We start from the raw sequence: 16293 nt of genomic DNA, 5'->3' as shown, positions 1-16293 counted from the left end.
GGCGCGTACGAGAGAGAGCCCCGGCCGCGCGCGCGCACTCACAGTCTTCAAACAACACGAGCGCTGCTTGCTCTCTCTCTCTCCCTCGTGCATATTAATCAAAATCATTAAACACGATAGAAAAAGGGCGAAACACCAAAGTTTCACGCGCGCTCGCGCACTCACAGTCTTCAAACTACACGAGCGCTGTCTTGCTCTCTCTCTCTCCCTCGTGCATATTAACCAAAATCATTAGACACGATAGAAAAAGGGCGGAACACCAAAGTTTCACGTGGAGCATTCGGAGATTTTTTTTTTTTTTTCATGACAGGCTGCTGGCTCCCACTGTTAATTTTTATTTCTTTTTTGTTGGAAAAGCACTCTCTGTATTAGCTTAAAGCCCTCAAGTTTACATTGGTTACTGTATTCTTTCAGTTGCTCTAAACAAGTATTTTGGGTGCCCTTTTTTATTTTTTTATTGAATGCTAGACATCAAGTTGTTGTTATTTTCATCTGAAAGAACTTTTTTTCAGTAAGCTAGGCCCTATGTGTTCAGTAAGCTTGTTTCAGTAAGCTATGTGTTTTCAAGGCTTCAAGGTTTTATTGAATTCTATCTCTGACTAAGAATGCATTACTTTGCACTTGTATAGTCTTTTATTTTGTAATTTTAAGAGCAATAAACATATATTGCAATGTTAAGGAATTTATGTTTTTTCATTCAGATATGTAAATCAACATGTATAAATTGTTAGTAGTCAATTAATGGGGAGATAATCGATAATCGAATCGAAATCGAATCGGCCTGGAAAAATTAATCGTTAGATTAATCGATGCATCGAAAAAATAATCGCTAGATTAATCGTTTAAAAAATAATCGTTTATCCCAGCCCTAATGTGCACCAATAATGCGATTATTTCTAATAATCAGACTAAGGTCTTAAACGCAGTAAGATGTTTACATGACACGAGCAGAACTCTTCACTCACAGTTTACATGCATTTTTTTATTATTCTGATTATTCACTAATAAGTATGGTTATAACACACTCAGATAGGCATACAGTATGAATGTTTTAATCTACTCATATCAAATTTATATATCTAAAAAAAAAATTTTTTAAGGAGGCACTAGATATTATTCTGTGCCATGATATATATTGCATTGCCGGTGTTACGCCAAATTCTGTGACCCTAGTAGGCGCTGTCACTGCATGAAAAGTGGGATTTTCGACAGTTACCGGCGCTGTAGATTGTCGTGGAAGTTCAGGTTTACGACTGCAAACGGCAATTTACAGGCAACACTGCAAACTGTCGGAAATTGTCGGAAATTGGCGTGGGACTTGCTTGCCCCGTGACCCCCCTCCCTCTAATGCTTTAACATGTAAATGAGACTGCTGTGAGCTTTACAAATGCAAATGAGGGTAGCAGGGGGAGTTTTATCCCAGGTGACTAAAAGGTATTAACTTAATTCTAAAAAAAAAAATACAATACAATACAATATTTATTTATAACGCACAATTAAAAACAGCCAAGGCTGACCAAAGTGCTGTACAGGGCAATAGATAAAATGCAGGGCAGAAACAGGACAATAAAAAAAAATAAAAAATAAATAAAAAAAAGGCAATAGTTGTATCATAGTCAAGGGTATTAAAAGCAAGAGAAAATAAATAAGTTTTCAAGGATGTTTTGAAGATGGAAATTGAGGGAGCTAGTCTGATATAGAGGGGTAGACTGTTCCAAAGTTTTGGGCCTGCAGTCGCCTCGTTTTTTAAGTCTGGATCTGGGCACGATAAGAAGACAGTGATCACTGGATCTCAAAGTACGAGATGGAGTGTACGGGCAGAGGAGATTGGTCAGATATTGGGGGGCCGGTTTGTTAAGAGCTTTATACACAAATAGTAAAATTTTAAAATCAATCCTGAATGTGACAGGTAGCCAGTGGAGTTTGAATAGCGCTACCACTTTTGGAGCAATGCACAACATGTTGCAGAAATTTTCACTGCCCTTTTTGTGATAGCAGTATTATTAAACAGACAAAATGGGACAAATTGAATAACCACATTAAAATCCACTTTAAAAGGCTGTTGTTCATGAAGGAACATCTGGACTTACAGTGTACAGTGGCAATATATATTATTTTACATTTATCCATTTGTCAGACGCTTTTATCCAAAGATAGATGGTTTTCTGCATGATTTAGACAAAATATTAAATTATCTTCATTAATGTCTAAAGGTTACACAAACAATCCACACTGAAACTTAAGCTAACAAAACACAAACAATTATATATTCCTGTATTTTCTGTATTGTTTCTCACAGTAAACTGCCATGAAGGCTAGAATTGCGAAACATTATTGGATAAATCTTATAATTTACATTTCTCTGGGCCAATCGGAATCTTAGCACTTTTTCTCTTGGCCAATCGGAATCTTAGCACTTGCGTCATAATCTTGAAGCGCACACACACAGCGTCAACAACAGCTGAGCTCGCCATTTGCCTGGCTACCGTGCGAGTCTAATGGAAACTCACGCATGAATTTTCCTGCATTGAACTTGTTTTAGCGTCCGCCAAAGTCTTATTTGATCGGTGAGTAATGTAGATGAACGGCTGCGTTTGTGACGGGGCGCATGTTTTAACTAAAAGAACGACCAGAGAGAGAGAGAGAGCCGGTCGCGCGCGCGCACTCTCTGTGTAAACAACTTCTCGTTAGCTTTTGGCGCTTTTTTTATTTTTTTTTAAGTTAGCTTGCTGCTCATGGTTCATGTTCAGTTTCCATGTTATTTTAGCTAGCCTGTACACGAGAGAATATGTCAATTTGGGATACTAAACTGCACGTAAACCGATAGCAGCATGGCATAGAGTTCTGAGTCTGACTGGCTAACTTAGCTCTTTGCTAACTAAGTTAGCTTGTCCATATAGCAGCTTGCTACGGGGTTCACAGATGATGCAAGGTGGGTTTAAAGGTGAATTGTCTAATTTATAAATGTGCGTCGTGAATGTGACACCTAACGTAACAACGTTACCAGGCAGAGGAGAAGGACGATGAGGTGATTAGATACGAGGAAGCACAAAAAAAAAAAAAAAAATTCGGAGGGTTCTGTTAGAAATGGTATTCTCATTTTCAGATATTTTATACATTTGAAATATAAAATCGGTTGATACAAATTGGGCCTGAAATTTTATACAAATGATTGATTTTATTTTTATTTTGCAGTATTATTGGATTCGGATGAGAATATCAGGGGTAATCGTTTTCTCTTAATTTATAATTGCAGTTTAAAAATTAAATTCTTTAACTTTATATATTTTATTTTACATTACCTCTGTATAAGCGTCAAGATATACTCCCTTCAATAATGTACGAAGGAAGCTGCAGCCCATTGAGGACACCAGCATGTTGCACAATACTGGTGAGTACTGATGACAACTTAAACATAATATTGTGTTGTGTACAACATAAGTCACAGGCTTATTCATGTGTTTTATCTAATAAAGATTGTGCCATGTCTAGCCAAGTGGAGCGTCCTGGCAGTGAAATGTCCACTCCTGGTAAGTACTTTTCCCCCTGCTCAAAACATTGCTCTGCACAAAGTCACACTCCATTCAAGACAAGTAGTTTTTTACTGCTCGTGAATAATCTATTTTAAATATATACAGTGCTGGTCAGAGTTATTTAAGCTGCTTAATTAAGAGTGAGAACCTACTCATCTTGAATGGACAAAAAAAGCGAATGTTTTAGTTTCATCTTTCCATAGAACATTTGAAAAGTAACTGACCCTACTGGAACTTCAAATGGGCAGCGGTCTATGGTCAGAGTCTGGTCGTCCCTCTGCCCGTTTGAAGTTCCAGTAGTGTCAGTTACTTTTCAAATGTTCTATGGAAAGATGAAACTAAAACATTCGCTTTTTTTGTCCATTCAAGATGAGTAGGTTCTCACTCTTAATTAAGCGTAGTAATGACTCCAGTATTTCATTATTAATTTAGTATAGGCAACATGACCGTACTTACTGGCTGACTCATGTGTTTCAGACTCTAAGTCAAACTTTGAATGTCTTGTGGAAGCCTTCTCTGACCCGGAGAAATCTGCAGCCAGATTTCAGCGCAAGTAAATTTCCAGTGAGTATTCACTTTATCTGTTGCCCCAACCTTTATTTCTTTTTTCAGTGGAAAATAAATTAAGTTTAAGGAAAACATTTCCATATATTTAATGGCATATACTTTAATGGCAACCAACAATCCCAATGTTCAAAGAAGGTTCAAATGTCTGTAATGCCAGCAGACTAGCACAAGACAAACAATTGTTTAAAAAATACATAAATGTGTATATATAATTTTAGAAAATGACAGATGGTTTTGCTAGATAAGAACCTGATTTCTCGACTGGGATTGTGTAGAGACTCTGAAGCTGCATTGAGACGGACATTTGAACCGTCTTGGAACATTGAGATCTTTGGTTGCCATTAAAGTATATGCCATTAAAAATATGGAAATGTTTTCCTTAAACTTAATTTCTTTTCCACTGAGGAAAGACAGACATGGATATCTTGTCACTCAGTGTGAGTAAATTATCAGGAAATTTTCATTTTGAGGTGAACTAATCCTTTAAGGCTGATTTATACTTTTGCGTCAGACCGAAGCCCGAGCCTCTACGCTATAGGCTACACTGTTTCATTTATACTTCTGCATTGTTGTCCCTGTTGACGCACAATTACACATGCAGAAAGAAGCCTGTGAAACCCGAGGGAGGCGTTCTAGACCAATCACAGCGCTTCGTCCACGTAAAATTGACGCATTGTTACATTTTGGGAGAGGTGCACGTCAGGGTGTGCTAAAGGGTACGCTATGTACACAGCCTACTCTGTAGCTACAGCGGGAGGTCGACGCATAACTATAAATTGGTCTTTACTTACTGCTTGAGAATCAAGTTTGGTAACAGTTTATTTTATTGGCTTAATGACATGTTTCAGACAGTCTTGCTTAGAAGAGCAGAGTGTGGCAATTCTTACCTTTTTGTTTGATTTCAATAATTGTACATTTTTGAATATTCTTTGTTTTTTTCGCCCTTAAGATGCTAGCGCACCTCTGAGCAAAGACCTGTTGACACCCAGTAAGTATTCATCTCATCGGTCACTTTTGTATTTTGTCAGGCCTTGTGAAATGTAAGAATATTCTGTTTTTCATGATTTCATCAAAGCAAGAGGTCATGGGAGTGATGGCTATTATTTGTTTAATAATTGTAAATAATCCTGTAATTTACAGGAAGCAGTATGCCATCTTCACAACTCTGAGACAAATTGTGGGCGCTACGAACTGGATCAAGGTAAAAAAAAAAAAAAAAAAAGCTTACATTTTAATTTTTTTACTTTCATAAAAACTTACAAACATTTTAAAGGTAAGATTCAAAGAATATGCTTTCATTCTCTTGTATAAGAAAATAGATCCGTTATAGTTTACGATCTTAATCATACATTTTGTGTCCATAGAGTAACCTCGCCTCATAACGAGGGCGTAACCTTTACTCAGAGCTATGTCTGCAAGTCCAGTTCCCTATCGTCCGGTCACTACGACGTACGTCGTGGTGAACGACGAATAGGAATCTCGCTAGAGAGGCCAATCTACTTCGAGTGAAACTAAAACAAGCCAATACACATTGGCGTGCAATCATTTGCATCAGCTGCGCAGCCTCGCAGCGCGGGTATTTAACGAGCAGCTGGTGTGATTGCACTTCAGCTTTTTGCTTCGGAGCCAAGCACTTCGATGCGTTCTACAAACAGAGTGACAAGACAAGCCTTTTCGGACCTCTCCTTCCCGGTGCGGGCGTTACAGCACGGCAGCGCGAGCAGTCTTCTTTCTCTCTCTCTTTACCTTCTCTGTCTTTTTTTGTTTTACATACTGAGCAAACAAAAAAAGCTGTTATAACAGCTGGTAAGGTGCGCCATTAGAGCGCTCAAAGGCTGTTCTAACAGCTGGTAAGAGAGAGACAGCGCACAGACTGGTGCACATTCCTGTCTGTGTTCGCAGTGACTGTTCCCCTGCGTGTTTCAGCACCAGTGAGAGCAGTCCCTAAAAGAGCTTACACAGATAGAGAGCGTCTTTTTAAAGATGACTTTCTATCTGTGTGTTTCTGGATGCGGTCGTTACCTGGGTTCACGGGATGGTCACCAACGCTGCCTCGTGTGTCTGGGCATTAAACACGCTGAGGCAGCGTTGGTGGATGAGTCATGTACCCATTGTGGGAAGATGACCATCGCGGAGCTGCGGTCGAGACTCACGTTCCTGCAAAGGGGCGGAGTCCCCGTGCCTCTGCCTCGATCCAATCCTCCTCAGAGGGTTGCTTCGGGCAGTGACACGGGTGACCTGAGGATTACGGTGAGCGCGTCTCCTTCGGGGAACCAACCCCCTAGGAACCCTCACCCCTCTCACGCTCCGCAGCCAGTGGAGCCCCCATTGGAGAAAGCTGGACCATCCTCGCGGTGTGTACCGGTTGTCTCCTTTGGGGCTCCCCCTGAAGACCAGATGTCGATCGCTGCATCGGAGGGTGGGTCAGACCTCTCTGCGGACGACGACTCGGCACCGCTGCCTCCTTCGGGTGTGCCAGCGGTGCCTGAGACGGACCCGGAGATGATGGCCATGCTTTCCCGGGCCGCCAAAGGGGTCGGGCTCATGTGGAATCCTCCACCGTGTCCCGAACCCTCGAGGTTGGACGATTGGTATCTCGGGGTGGCGCGTGCTGGTTCTCAGCAACCCACCCCAGTGCCTTTCTTCCCGGAAGTGCATGAGGAGCTTACGGGGACATGGACGGCACCTTTTACTGCCAGAAACCGTCCCAGTGGTTCCTCCTCCCTCACCACCCTTGATGGCGGGGCGGCTAAGGGATACACGCGTATCCCGCCAGTGGAACGGGCCGTTGCGATGCAACTGTGCCCTAACTCCACTTGGCGTGGAGAACCGTGTCTTCCTTCCCGGGCCTGTAAGTACTCGTCGGATTTAACCGGCAAGGCTTACAAGGCCTGTGGGGAAGCCGCCTCTGCCATGCACGCTATGGCGTTGCTGCAGGTCCATCAGGCCAAGGCACTGAAGGACCTGCACGAGGGTGGTCACGCTCCCCAAGTTCTTCAGGAACTTCGTATCGCGACGGACCTCGCGCTTCGTGCGACGAAGGTGACCGCGCGGTCGGTGGGTCGTGCGATGTCCACCATGGTGGTCCAGGAACGCCATCTCTGGCTGTGTCTGGCCGACATGAGGGAGACCGACAAGCTCCGGTTCCTTAACTCCCCCGTGTCCCAGACCGGCCTCTTCGGCGACGCGGTCGAGAACTTCGCCCAGCAGTTCTCGGCTGTACAAAAGCAGACTGAGGCCATCAGACACATCCTGCCGCGACGGCCAGCTGCTGCTCCCACCCCACCGCCTGCGGCCCCTCAGTCTGCTCGTCGCCGAGGGCGGCCTCCTGCGTCTGCCCCTGCTCCCGCGCCGCCGCAGCAGCCTCCATCTAAACGGCGCCGTGGAGCCAGTCGCAGGCGGGCCGCCCCGCCCGTCCAGGAGCCCGCTAAGAAGGGCGGCAAAGCCAGGAGAGAATCCTCACCACTCTCATCCGCCTCTTCTATCGCCAGCAGGCAGCAGTGTGCAGTTCGAGAACGCAACCAAGCCGCCTCCTGCACCTCCGGCCTCGTGGAACCAGGTAAGTGTTGCACAGCACACTCAGACTCCGCTACGGGCCGCCTCCCAGAGAGAGCCTCCCGAGCCGAGCCCCTGTGTTCCACCTCGCTGCCCCACTCCGGGTACGCCTACGGTCCCTTTGGTCCCGCTTGTACGGTCTCTGCGAGCCTGGCTAGCGCTCCCCAGTCCGTCTCGCTGGCTCATTCGGACCATCAGGCTCGGCTATGCGATTCAGTTCGCCCGGCGTCCCCCCAAGTTTCGGGCCATCCACTCCACTACAGTGAGAGCAGCCGATGCCCATGTCTTGCGCACGGAGATCGCAGTCCTACTGGCGAAGGACGCGATAGAGCCGGTCCCTCCAGCCGATATGAGGTCAGGGCACTACAGTCCCTACTTCATTGTACCCAAGAAAGGTGGTGGGTTACGACCGATCTTGGACCTGCGAGTTTTGAATCGGAGCCTTCACAAGCTACCGTTCAAAATGCTTACGCAGAAACGCATTTTCGAATGCATCCGTCCCCAGGATTGGTTTGCAGCGATCGACCTGAAGGACGCGTACTTTCATGTCTCGATTCTTCCTCGACACAGGCCGTTTCTGCGCTTTGCGTTCGAGGGTCGAGCATATCAGTACAAGGTCCTGCCCTTCGGGCTGGCCCTGTCTCCTCGTGTCTTCACGAAAGTCACGGAGGGGGCCCTTGTTCCCATGAGAGAACAGGGCGTTCGCATTCTCAACTATCTCGACGACTGGCTCATACTGGCACACTCTCGAGATCAGTTATGCGAACACAGGGACCTCGTGCTCAGGCACCTCAGCCAGCTGGGCCTTCAGGTCAACTGGGAGAAGAGCAAACTCGCCCCCGTGCAGAGGATCTCTTATCTCGGTATGGAGTTGGATTCGGTCGCCCAGACAGCGCGTCTCACAGAGCAACGCGCTCAGTCGGTGCTGAACTGCTTGAACACGTTCAAAGGCAGGACGGCGGTCCCACTGAAATTCTTTCAGAGGCTCCTGGGGCATATGGCAGCGGCAGCAGCGGTAACTCCGCTCGGGCTGCTTCATATGAGACCGCTTCAGCACTGGCTTCACGGCCGAGTCCCGAGATGGGCGTGGCATCACGGCACTCACCGGGTGGCAATCACACCGGCGTGCCGCCAGACCTTCAGCCCGTGGTCAGACCCCTCGTTCCTTCGGGCAGGAGTCCCCTTGGAACAGGTGTCCAGGCATGCTGTGGTATTCACAGATGCCTCTGCCACCGGCTGGGGTGCCACGTACAACGGGCATGCAGTATCAGGGGTGTGGACGGGCCCCCAACTGCACTGGCACATCAACTGCCTCGAGTTGCTAGCAGTTCGTCTCGCTCTGAGCCGCCTAAAAAGGCCGCTACAGGGCAGAGACGTGCTGGTCCGTACGGACAACACTGCGACCGTTGCGTACATCAACCGTCAAGGTGGTCTACGCTCCCGTCGCATGTCGCAACTCGCCCGCCATCTCCTCCTTTGGAGTCAGAAGCATCTGAGGTCGCTTCGAGCCATGTATGTCCCCGGTGTGCTCAACCGTGTGGCCGACGAGCTATCACGAGCTGTGCTCCCGGGAGAATGGCGACTCCACCCCCAGGTGGTTCAGCTGATCTGGAGAGAGTTCGGAGAGGCTCAGGTAGACCTGTTTGCCTCCTCAGAGACCTCCCACTGCCAGTTGTTTTACTCCCTGACCGAGGGAACACTCGGCACGGATGCACTGGCACACAGCTGGCCCCGGGGCCTCCGCAAATATGCATTTCCCCCAGTGAGCCTACTTGCACAGACCCTGTGCAAAGTCAGGGAGGACGAGGAGCAGGTCCTTCTGGTGGCTCCCTATTGGCCCACCCGGACTTGGTTCCCAGAACTCATGCTCCTCGTGACAGTCCCTCCCTGGCCCATTCCTCTGAGGAAGGATCTTCTGACTCAGAGACGGGGCACCCTATGGCACCCGCGTCCGGACCTCTGGAAACTCCATGTCTGGTCCCTGGACGGGACGCGGAGGTTCTAGGTGACTTACCCCCAGAGGTGCTTAACACCATCACTTCTGCGCGAGCACCGTCTACGAGACGTGTGTACGCCTTGAAGTGGAACCTGTTCGTCGAGTGGTGTTCCTCCCGTAGAGAGGACCCCCGAAGATGTTCGATAGGGTCAGTGCTTTCCTTCTTGCAGCAAGGGTTGGAGCGAAGGCTGTCTCCCTCCACCCTTAAAGTACATGCTGCTGCTATTTCAGCATATCATGACCACATAGATGGCAAAACAGTAGGAAAGCACGACCTGGTCGTCAGGTTCCTTAGGGGGGCGAGACGATTAAATCCTCCTCGTCCTCCCTCCATACCCTCTTGGGACCTTTCCCTGGTGCTTCGAGCACTTCAGGATGCTCCCTTTGAGCCTTTGCAGTCAGCAGACTTAAAGCTTCTCTCCTTGAAGACTTTGCTGCTGATTGCACTGGCTTCGATCAAGAGGGTAGGGGACCTGCAAGCATTTTCGGTCGACGAATCGTGCCTAGAGTTCGGGCCGGGTGACAACCATGTTGTACTGAGACCCCGGCCTGGCTATGTGCCCAAGGTTCCTACCACTCCCTTTAGAGATCAGGTAGTGAACCTGCAAGCGCTGCCCCTGGAGGAGGCAGACCCAGCCCTGGCTTTGCTCTGTCCCGTTCGCGCTCTGCGTATGTACGTGGACAGAACTCGAAGCATCAGGACCTCAGACCAGCTCTTTGTCTGTTACGGAGGCCAGCAGAAGGGAAAGGCTGTCTCCAAGCAGAGGATGGCCCACTGGATAGTGGATGCCATCGCCTTGGCTTACCAATCTCAAGGCGTGCCCTGTCCGCTCAGGTTGCATGCACACTCCACGAGAGGCGTTGCATCCTCCTGGGCGCTGGCACGTGGCTCCTCGCTAACAGATATCTGTAGAGCTGCGGGCTGGGCGACACCTAACACGTTCGCTAGATTCTATAGCCTACGTGTAGAGCCCGTGTCCTCCCGTGTTCTCACCCTAAACGGGTAGAAGCACGGTGAGTACCGGCTCTGTCGGCTTGCTGCATCCTACTGTGCACCTTATTACTCCAGAGTCAAAACCTGTTGAGTCCTCCAAACACCCTCGGCCCGGACATGGCGGAGTGTCCGGTGCCAGGCCTTGTCCGCTGAATCCTTGAGAACCGGGTCTAGGCTGGGTCCCATATGTGTGACCCTACGGGGATCCCATATGTGTATATTCTCCACGGCTGCTCCTAATGGAAGCCCGTGTCTTTCCCTTGGGCTAAGTCACCCATTACTCATATGCAGTACAACCCTCGGGTTAGTCCATATGTCTATTCCCACATAACTCTCCTTAAGAATGTGGCTCCCGCAGCGTTCCCCTCCCTCAGATCGGGCACGCTTTCCCAGTGTTATCCAATAATCTCACTGTATGGGTTATAACGGAACAACAGTGACGGATACTCTCGGTGTAAGCCCTCTCCTATCGTCCTTCCAGGCAAGAAGGTGTGGAGGCTTACACGGGGCGCTGGATGGGGTGCAGCAGCTGTGGCGCTTTACTAGGGATTCCTATTCGTCGTTCACCACGACGTACGTCGTAGTGACCGGACGATAGGGAACGTCTCGGTTACATATGGTAACCCTCGTTCCCTGAGGGAGGGAACGGAGACGTACGTCCCGTCGCCACATCTGCTGCTACCCGCCGGGGCGACCAGCTTTTCAGGCTTGGCTCCTCAGCAAAAAACTGAAGTGCAATCACACCAGCTGCTCGTTAAATACCCGCGCTGCGAGGCTGCGCAGCTGATGCAAATGATTGCACGCCAATGTGTATTGGCTTGTTTTAGTTTCACTCGAAGTAGATTGGCCTCTCTAGCGAGATTCCTATTCGTCGTTCACCACGACGTACGTCTCCGTTCCCTCCCTCAGGGAACGAGGGTTACCATATGTAACCGAGACGATTTTCATGACGCTGATCATGACGACATTGTAAGTAACTTTTACTATTTTCTCCTTGTTTCATTTTACTGTGACTTGCGTTGTTTTTATTCATATCACTCTCATTTAATTGTTTTCCAGCTGCCTGTAAGACGTACTACGAGACAGTACGCAGGAGCTTCAGGTACAAACAACCAGATCTGGCATTGCAGGCCGAAGCTGTGAAGAGTTCAGCTCGGAGTCGAGCGAGAAGAAAGAGGGTACGATTTTTAGTCAATGTGACAATTTTTCACGTGCATTAATAGATGTTTTGTGTCCATACACAGTGCATCACAGTACTGATTGTCTGTATTGGTTGTTTTTACAGCTGCTAGAAGCGAGACGGTGTGCTAGGTGAGGATGACGTGGGCATTTGGAAGTGCGCCACCATAGATCTGATGTCCGATGAAGTTCAACCACCAGCCAGGAGCTCACAGAGCTCTGTGCTACGCTGCAGTCGAGATTAGAGGCGACTCCTAAATACAGGGCGACGCACCACAGACGTTTTCAAAGTGGATCGAATTCAGAGAGAACGCCGCTAGTCACCTACAGCTCCGAAGATGAAAACAGACACTGAGCTTCCAATTTGTTGTGTGTGCAGATGATCTATGCTTTGTACATAGGTGTATATTGTTTTGTGTTTGTGCTAATAAAGCTCTTTCTTTGAATAAACAGCATGTCCCTGGCAAATTTTCCTTTCCTTTATAAATTCATGTCCTTGATGGTAATAATAGTGTAGTCCATAGGTTAACAATGACATGAATATACCACAGAATAGCATATTATGAATATAAAAAAATAATTTATATATCATAATTTATATAAATATTAATTTTTTTTTAATTTATAATGAGCGAGGGTGACCAATAGTAACAGATCTGCCAACCAATCACGAGTGATTTTTCTTGTTTAAACCACGTGGGTTCAACCAATAGTGAGTGAGGAAATTCAAGCCTTTCTCTGGCGGGAGCTGCTATTCATATGGTAATTAGAGCCATTCACACCTCCGGCGCGAGCGCTCTGCATACGTCATGGTTCGTTTCCGACAATATTCGGCACAGACGAACGCGACGTTCACAGGCTGTAAATTGTCGTTAACTGCCGAAAATTAGGAAGATTTACGGCCGTTTACGGGGTCGGAAATCCCAATTTTCATGCAGTGTGTATTGTGCTAATCCAACCTACTCCTAATCCCAATCCTAATCTTAACCCTACCATCACTACAGCGCCTACTAGAGTCACAGAATTCGGCACTACACCGGGTTTGCCTACACTGCTGTCGCGTTCGTCTGGATGAAGATACGGAGCAGAGACTGCGCAGCGAGTTGCAGGGCTCCAGACTAACTTTTCCACTGGTTGCACTGGTGCTACCAACTTTCTCAGTTGGTCGCACCAGCATATGATTTGGTCACACCTTTTTTTTTTTTTTTTGCTACATGCCATTTGATTAATCAATGCATGCTGATGAATAGTGGTCTTAATCTGCATACCCTAGTTTTGCACTGATGTTAAAGACTGACAGTGACACAAGACCTCATGTTAGCAAAATGTTTTAATCTTTTAAATCTCAAAAAAACTATTAAAAAAACATGTATGTTCTTTAATGTTTGATTATAATTTTACAGTCTTCGCATAAGATTTTATCAATAATAATGCCACTGACGATTCTGATTATTGATCCGATTCTTTAACGATTCTCTTATCGATTCTTGAAAGCACTGTGTGGAAAAATGTAGTAATATTCTTTTCAAAAAAACAAGTGGTTTTATTTATTTTAAAGCTTAAGATTGAGTAAGCAAACCATACTTTTTATGTAATTTATGTAATAAATAGAACCTTATTGTAAAGTGTTACTGATTAGTTATACACTGATTCAGACGTCTCATGAGTTCACTGTTGGAAAGATCAGTTGTTTTAACCATTCATTAAAATTAATCGGTTCAAAGGAGTCATTAGTTCGCGAATTGGACGTGTCAAGCGCGTTGTGTGATTATTATCCCAGCAGTTAAGACATGGACATCCAAGATTTGTGTCAACACAGAAAACATTTCATCACTGGATCGTTTTTTTCGTTTAATTAAAGTGTATTTTTATGTCAGCTGAATGTCCGGAACGCTTTTCAGAGAAGATAAGGCAACTTATTTAGCACAATTCACACCCAGCGGTAATTCAGGAAAAAAAAATCTCCGAATGCTCCACATGAAACTTTGGTCTTCCGACCTTTTACCACCGTGTCGATTTATTTTGATTAATATGTGCGAGGGAGAGAGAGCAAGACAGCGCTTAGTTTGGAGACGGTGAAGTCTTGTTTACACTTTCGCCTGGCTCCGAAGAGAGAGAGCGAGTGCGCGCACACGACCGGGTCTCTCTCTCTGCTCGTTCTTTCAGTTAAACATGCGCCCTGTCACAAGCGCAGCAGTTCATCTACATTACTCACATAGACTGTAAAAAATATGGACAAAGCGTCTGTGACGTCACCCATAGACTTTCTGAAGAACGGGTTTGAAGCCGTTTATGGGGGGTATGGGCGGCGCCATCTTGGAAAATCTTGGGAAATCCTAACCCCGCCCACCTTCTGACGCAGCGCGCGTCACTCGCTCGCTCTGCTACTTCGGTTATCTCTGTGTATATTTAGGCAACGAAATATGTTATAAAACACCATACTAACTCTTTTCGTTTTCATTTAAAGAAATCTTAAACATTATAGCCACACAAATGTGGTTCAGGCAATGCGTATTGATTATATTCACTGCACATAACGTTTGCCTATTTATATAAAAAAAAATATATATATATATAAAACACAAACCTGCCTCTTTTCGTTTTAAATATAATATAAAATATTACACATTTTAATATGGTCCAGGCAATATGTGCATTTGTATTAAACAACAGATGCTGCAGTAAACAACATTACAGATCATCTTCGTTGTATTAAAACTTAAAATGACAAAACTCAACCCAGTCTCTTTTTGTTAAATTTCAGTTTTATCAATATTAGCTATTATAAAAGTATAAGTAAAAGGTACAAGAAGCTATACAAATAAAGCAAACAATTCTGTCAAACATACAAAGTCAGCGCTCGATCTAGTCTAACCATACAATGGTAAAGTTAAATAGCTTATAAACTTATGAAACTTCCCCTCAGCCAAACCGATAGGCCAGGGAACAAATTATAGATTTACAAGACCAAAAATCGCCCGTTAGATATACACAAGACAAATTATATCTCATGTTTAACCACTACAGAGACGTCAGAGTCAGCGGCAAACGTCAGAACGACTAGCCGAGGAAAGGCTGTTCCCGGCGGGGTACATGAACGCCGAGCGCCCGGTCATCGCTGGATCTCACAACTGGATACAATTTTCATAAATCTTTATAAATAAACCACAGATTTGAGCTTTAAACAACTACATTCTCGCCTGAAAAACTCTTAAAACTACATTTCATGATACAGAAACAGTAGTATTATATGTCAATTGTATAAAAAAATGGCGCTTCTTATGTTGTCATTCTCCGTGGCGCTGCCTTGTCAGCTGTCAATCAAGCTGTCAATCAAAGTTAACCACGCCCTTATTGTCATACATTTTATATCTAAATACGATCTAAACTAACGAGTTAGAAAAAAATTCACAGCCCTCATGGTTGTCAGGCACTCGGAACCTATCGAAAAATACAATAAAAGTCCATGGGACCAACCTGTAAAAACATGAATTTATGCTGTGAAAACGGACATTTTAACATGGGGGCTATGGACATTTGCTCCCTTTTGGGACCTCGCCCTAGCGGATTTTCGATGTATTGCAGTTTTTCGCACTTCCGGGTAGGCTTCATTTTTCAGATCAGAATGTTGCCGCTTGATTACTCACCGATCAAATAAGACTTTGTCGGGACAAAAATTCACTTTGGCGGGCGCTAAAACAAGTTCAATGCAGGAAAATTCATGCGTGAATTTAACTGAGTAGTACATGACCATGCACTCGCACAAATGCGACCACATACCATTTTGGTCGCAGTCTGGAACCCTGAGTTGTGTTGACAGTTTAGTGATTTGGAGAAGAGAAAACTTCAGAAAAAGAGTTCATTCATGAAGTTGTGTGAACAACACACATTGTAGAACCGAGCACTGAGATTAAGGTGTTTAAATTCCTGTTTATTGCGTTTAATGCAAATATGGTTACTACGATTATAAGCTTAATCTCATTAGTTTCATCGAAGTATTACATTTACATGAGGTAAAGTTTAATCGCAATATTGCCAAAATCCCATTATAATCGCATTATGAGGGTGCATGTAAACGTACTCAGTGATGCAAACCCACCGGTGCTCAACTACACCTGGTACAGAGACACTGAAGAACCACTGAAACCAGTGCAGAGTGGACAGAACCTGACCATCAGCAACACCGACCCGACACACAGCGGACGATACGTCTGTACAGCACAATCATTAGTATATTGGACTCGAGTATTTACACCACAATATAGTGTTTTTATATGGTGAAAATGTTTGATGGAGAATTTTTTGTAATGAAAGTGATAGATATGGTAATTGGTAAAGTTACAAATAAAGTAAGTTCCAACAGTAGTATTCAGGTACAGATATGTAATAATTAAATGTAAAATAACACTGTAGTGTTAAACTGTACAAATTAAATACAGATTCATCTTTGTTAAAGTACCCCTATTATG

The 16293-nt window shown here is 45.4% G+C and overlaps 2 protein-coding genes across 36 annotated transcripts in view; both read left to right on the top strand.

The window, feature by feature from the left end:
- LOC309497957 (sialic acid-binding Ig-like lectin 14) overlaps window positions 1–16293 on the top strand; it is a 216727-nt gene that overhangs the window by 170343 nt on the left and 30091 nt on the right. The gene's annotated exons all lie outside the window — the stretch shown is intronic.
- Window positions 1189–12276, top strand: LOC309496007 (uncharacterized protein). Of its 7 annotated transcripts, XM_082165923.1 has the most exons (10): window positions 1189–2567; window positions 3196–3225; window positions 3314–3391; window positions 3477–3530; window positions 4011–4097; window positions 5050–5088; window positions 5241–5373; window positions 5465–11614; window positions 11705–11823; window positions 11931–12276. In XM_082165923.1, the coding sequence occupies exon 8, from the start codon at window positions 6084–6086 to the stop codon at window positions 10656–10658; it is 4575 nt and encodes a 1524-aa protein (XP_082022049.1). In that variant the 5' UTR covers window positions 1189–2567; window positions 3196–3225; window positions 3314–3391; window positions 3477–3530; window positions 4011–4097; window positions 5050–5088; window positions 5241–5373; window positions 5465–6083; the 3' UTR covers window positions 10659–11614; window positions 11705–11823; window positions 11931–12276. The 7 variants fall into 7 exon arrangements, with proteins under 7 accessions (XP_082022049.1, XP_082022048.1, XP_082022047.1 ...); XM_082165922.1 differs by having other exon boundaries at window positions 1190–2567; window positions 3314–3530; XM_082165921.1 differs by having other exon boundaries at window positions 1190–2567; window positions 3196–3530.

The sequence above is a fragment of the Leuciscus leuciscus genome, assembly GCF_965113295.1.
Source record: "Leuciscus leuciscus genome assembly, chromosome: 4".
Classification (NCBI taxonomy): Eukaryota; Metazoa; Chordata; class Actinopteri; order Cypriniformes; family Leuciscidae; genus Leuciscus; species Leuciscus leuciscus.
The sequence above is the reverse complement of the archived record's forward strand: the minus strand, read 5'-3'. Positions and strand labels throughout refer to the sequence as shown.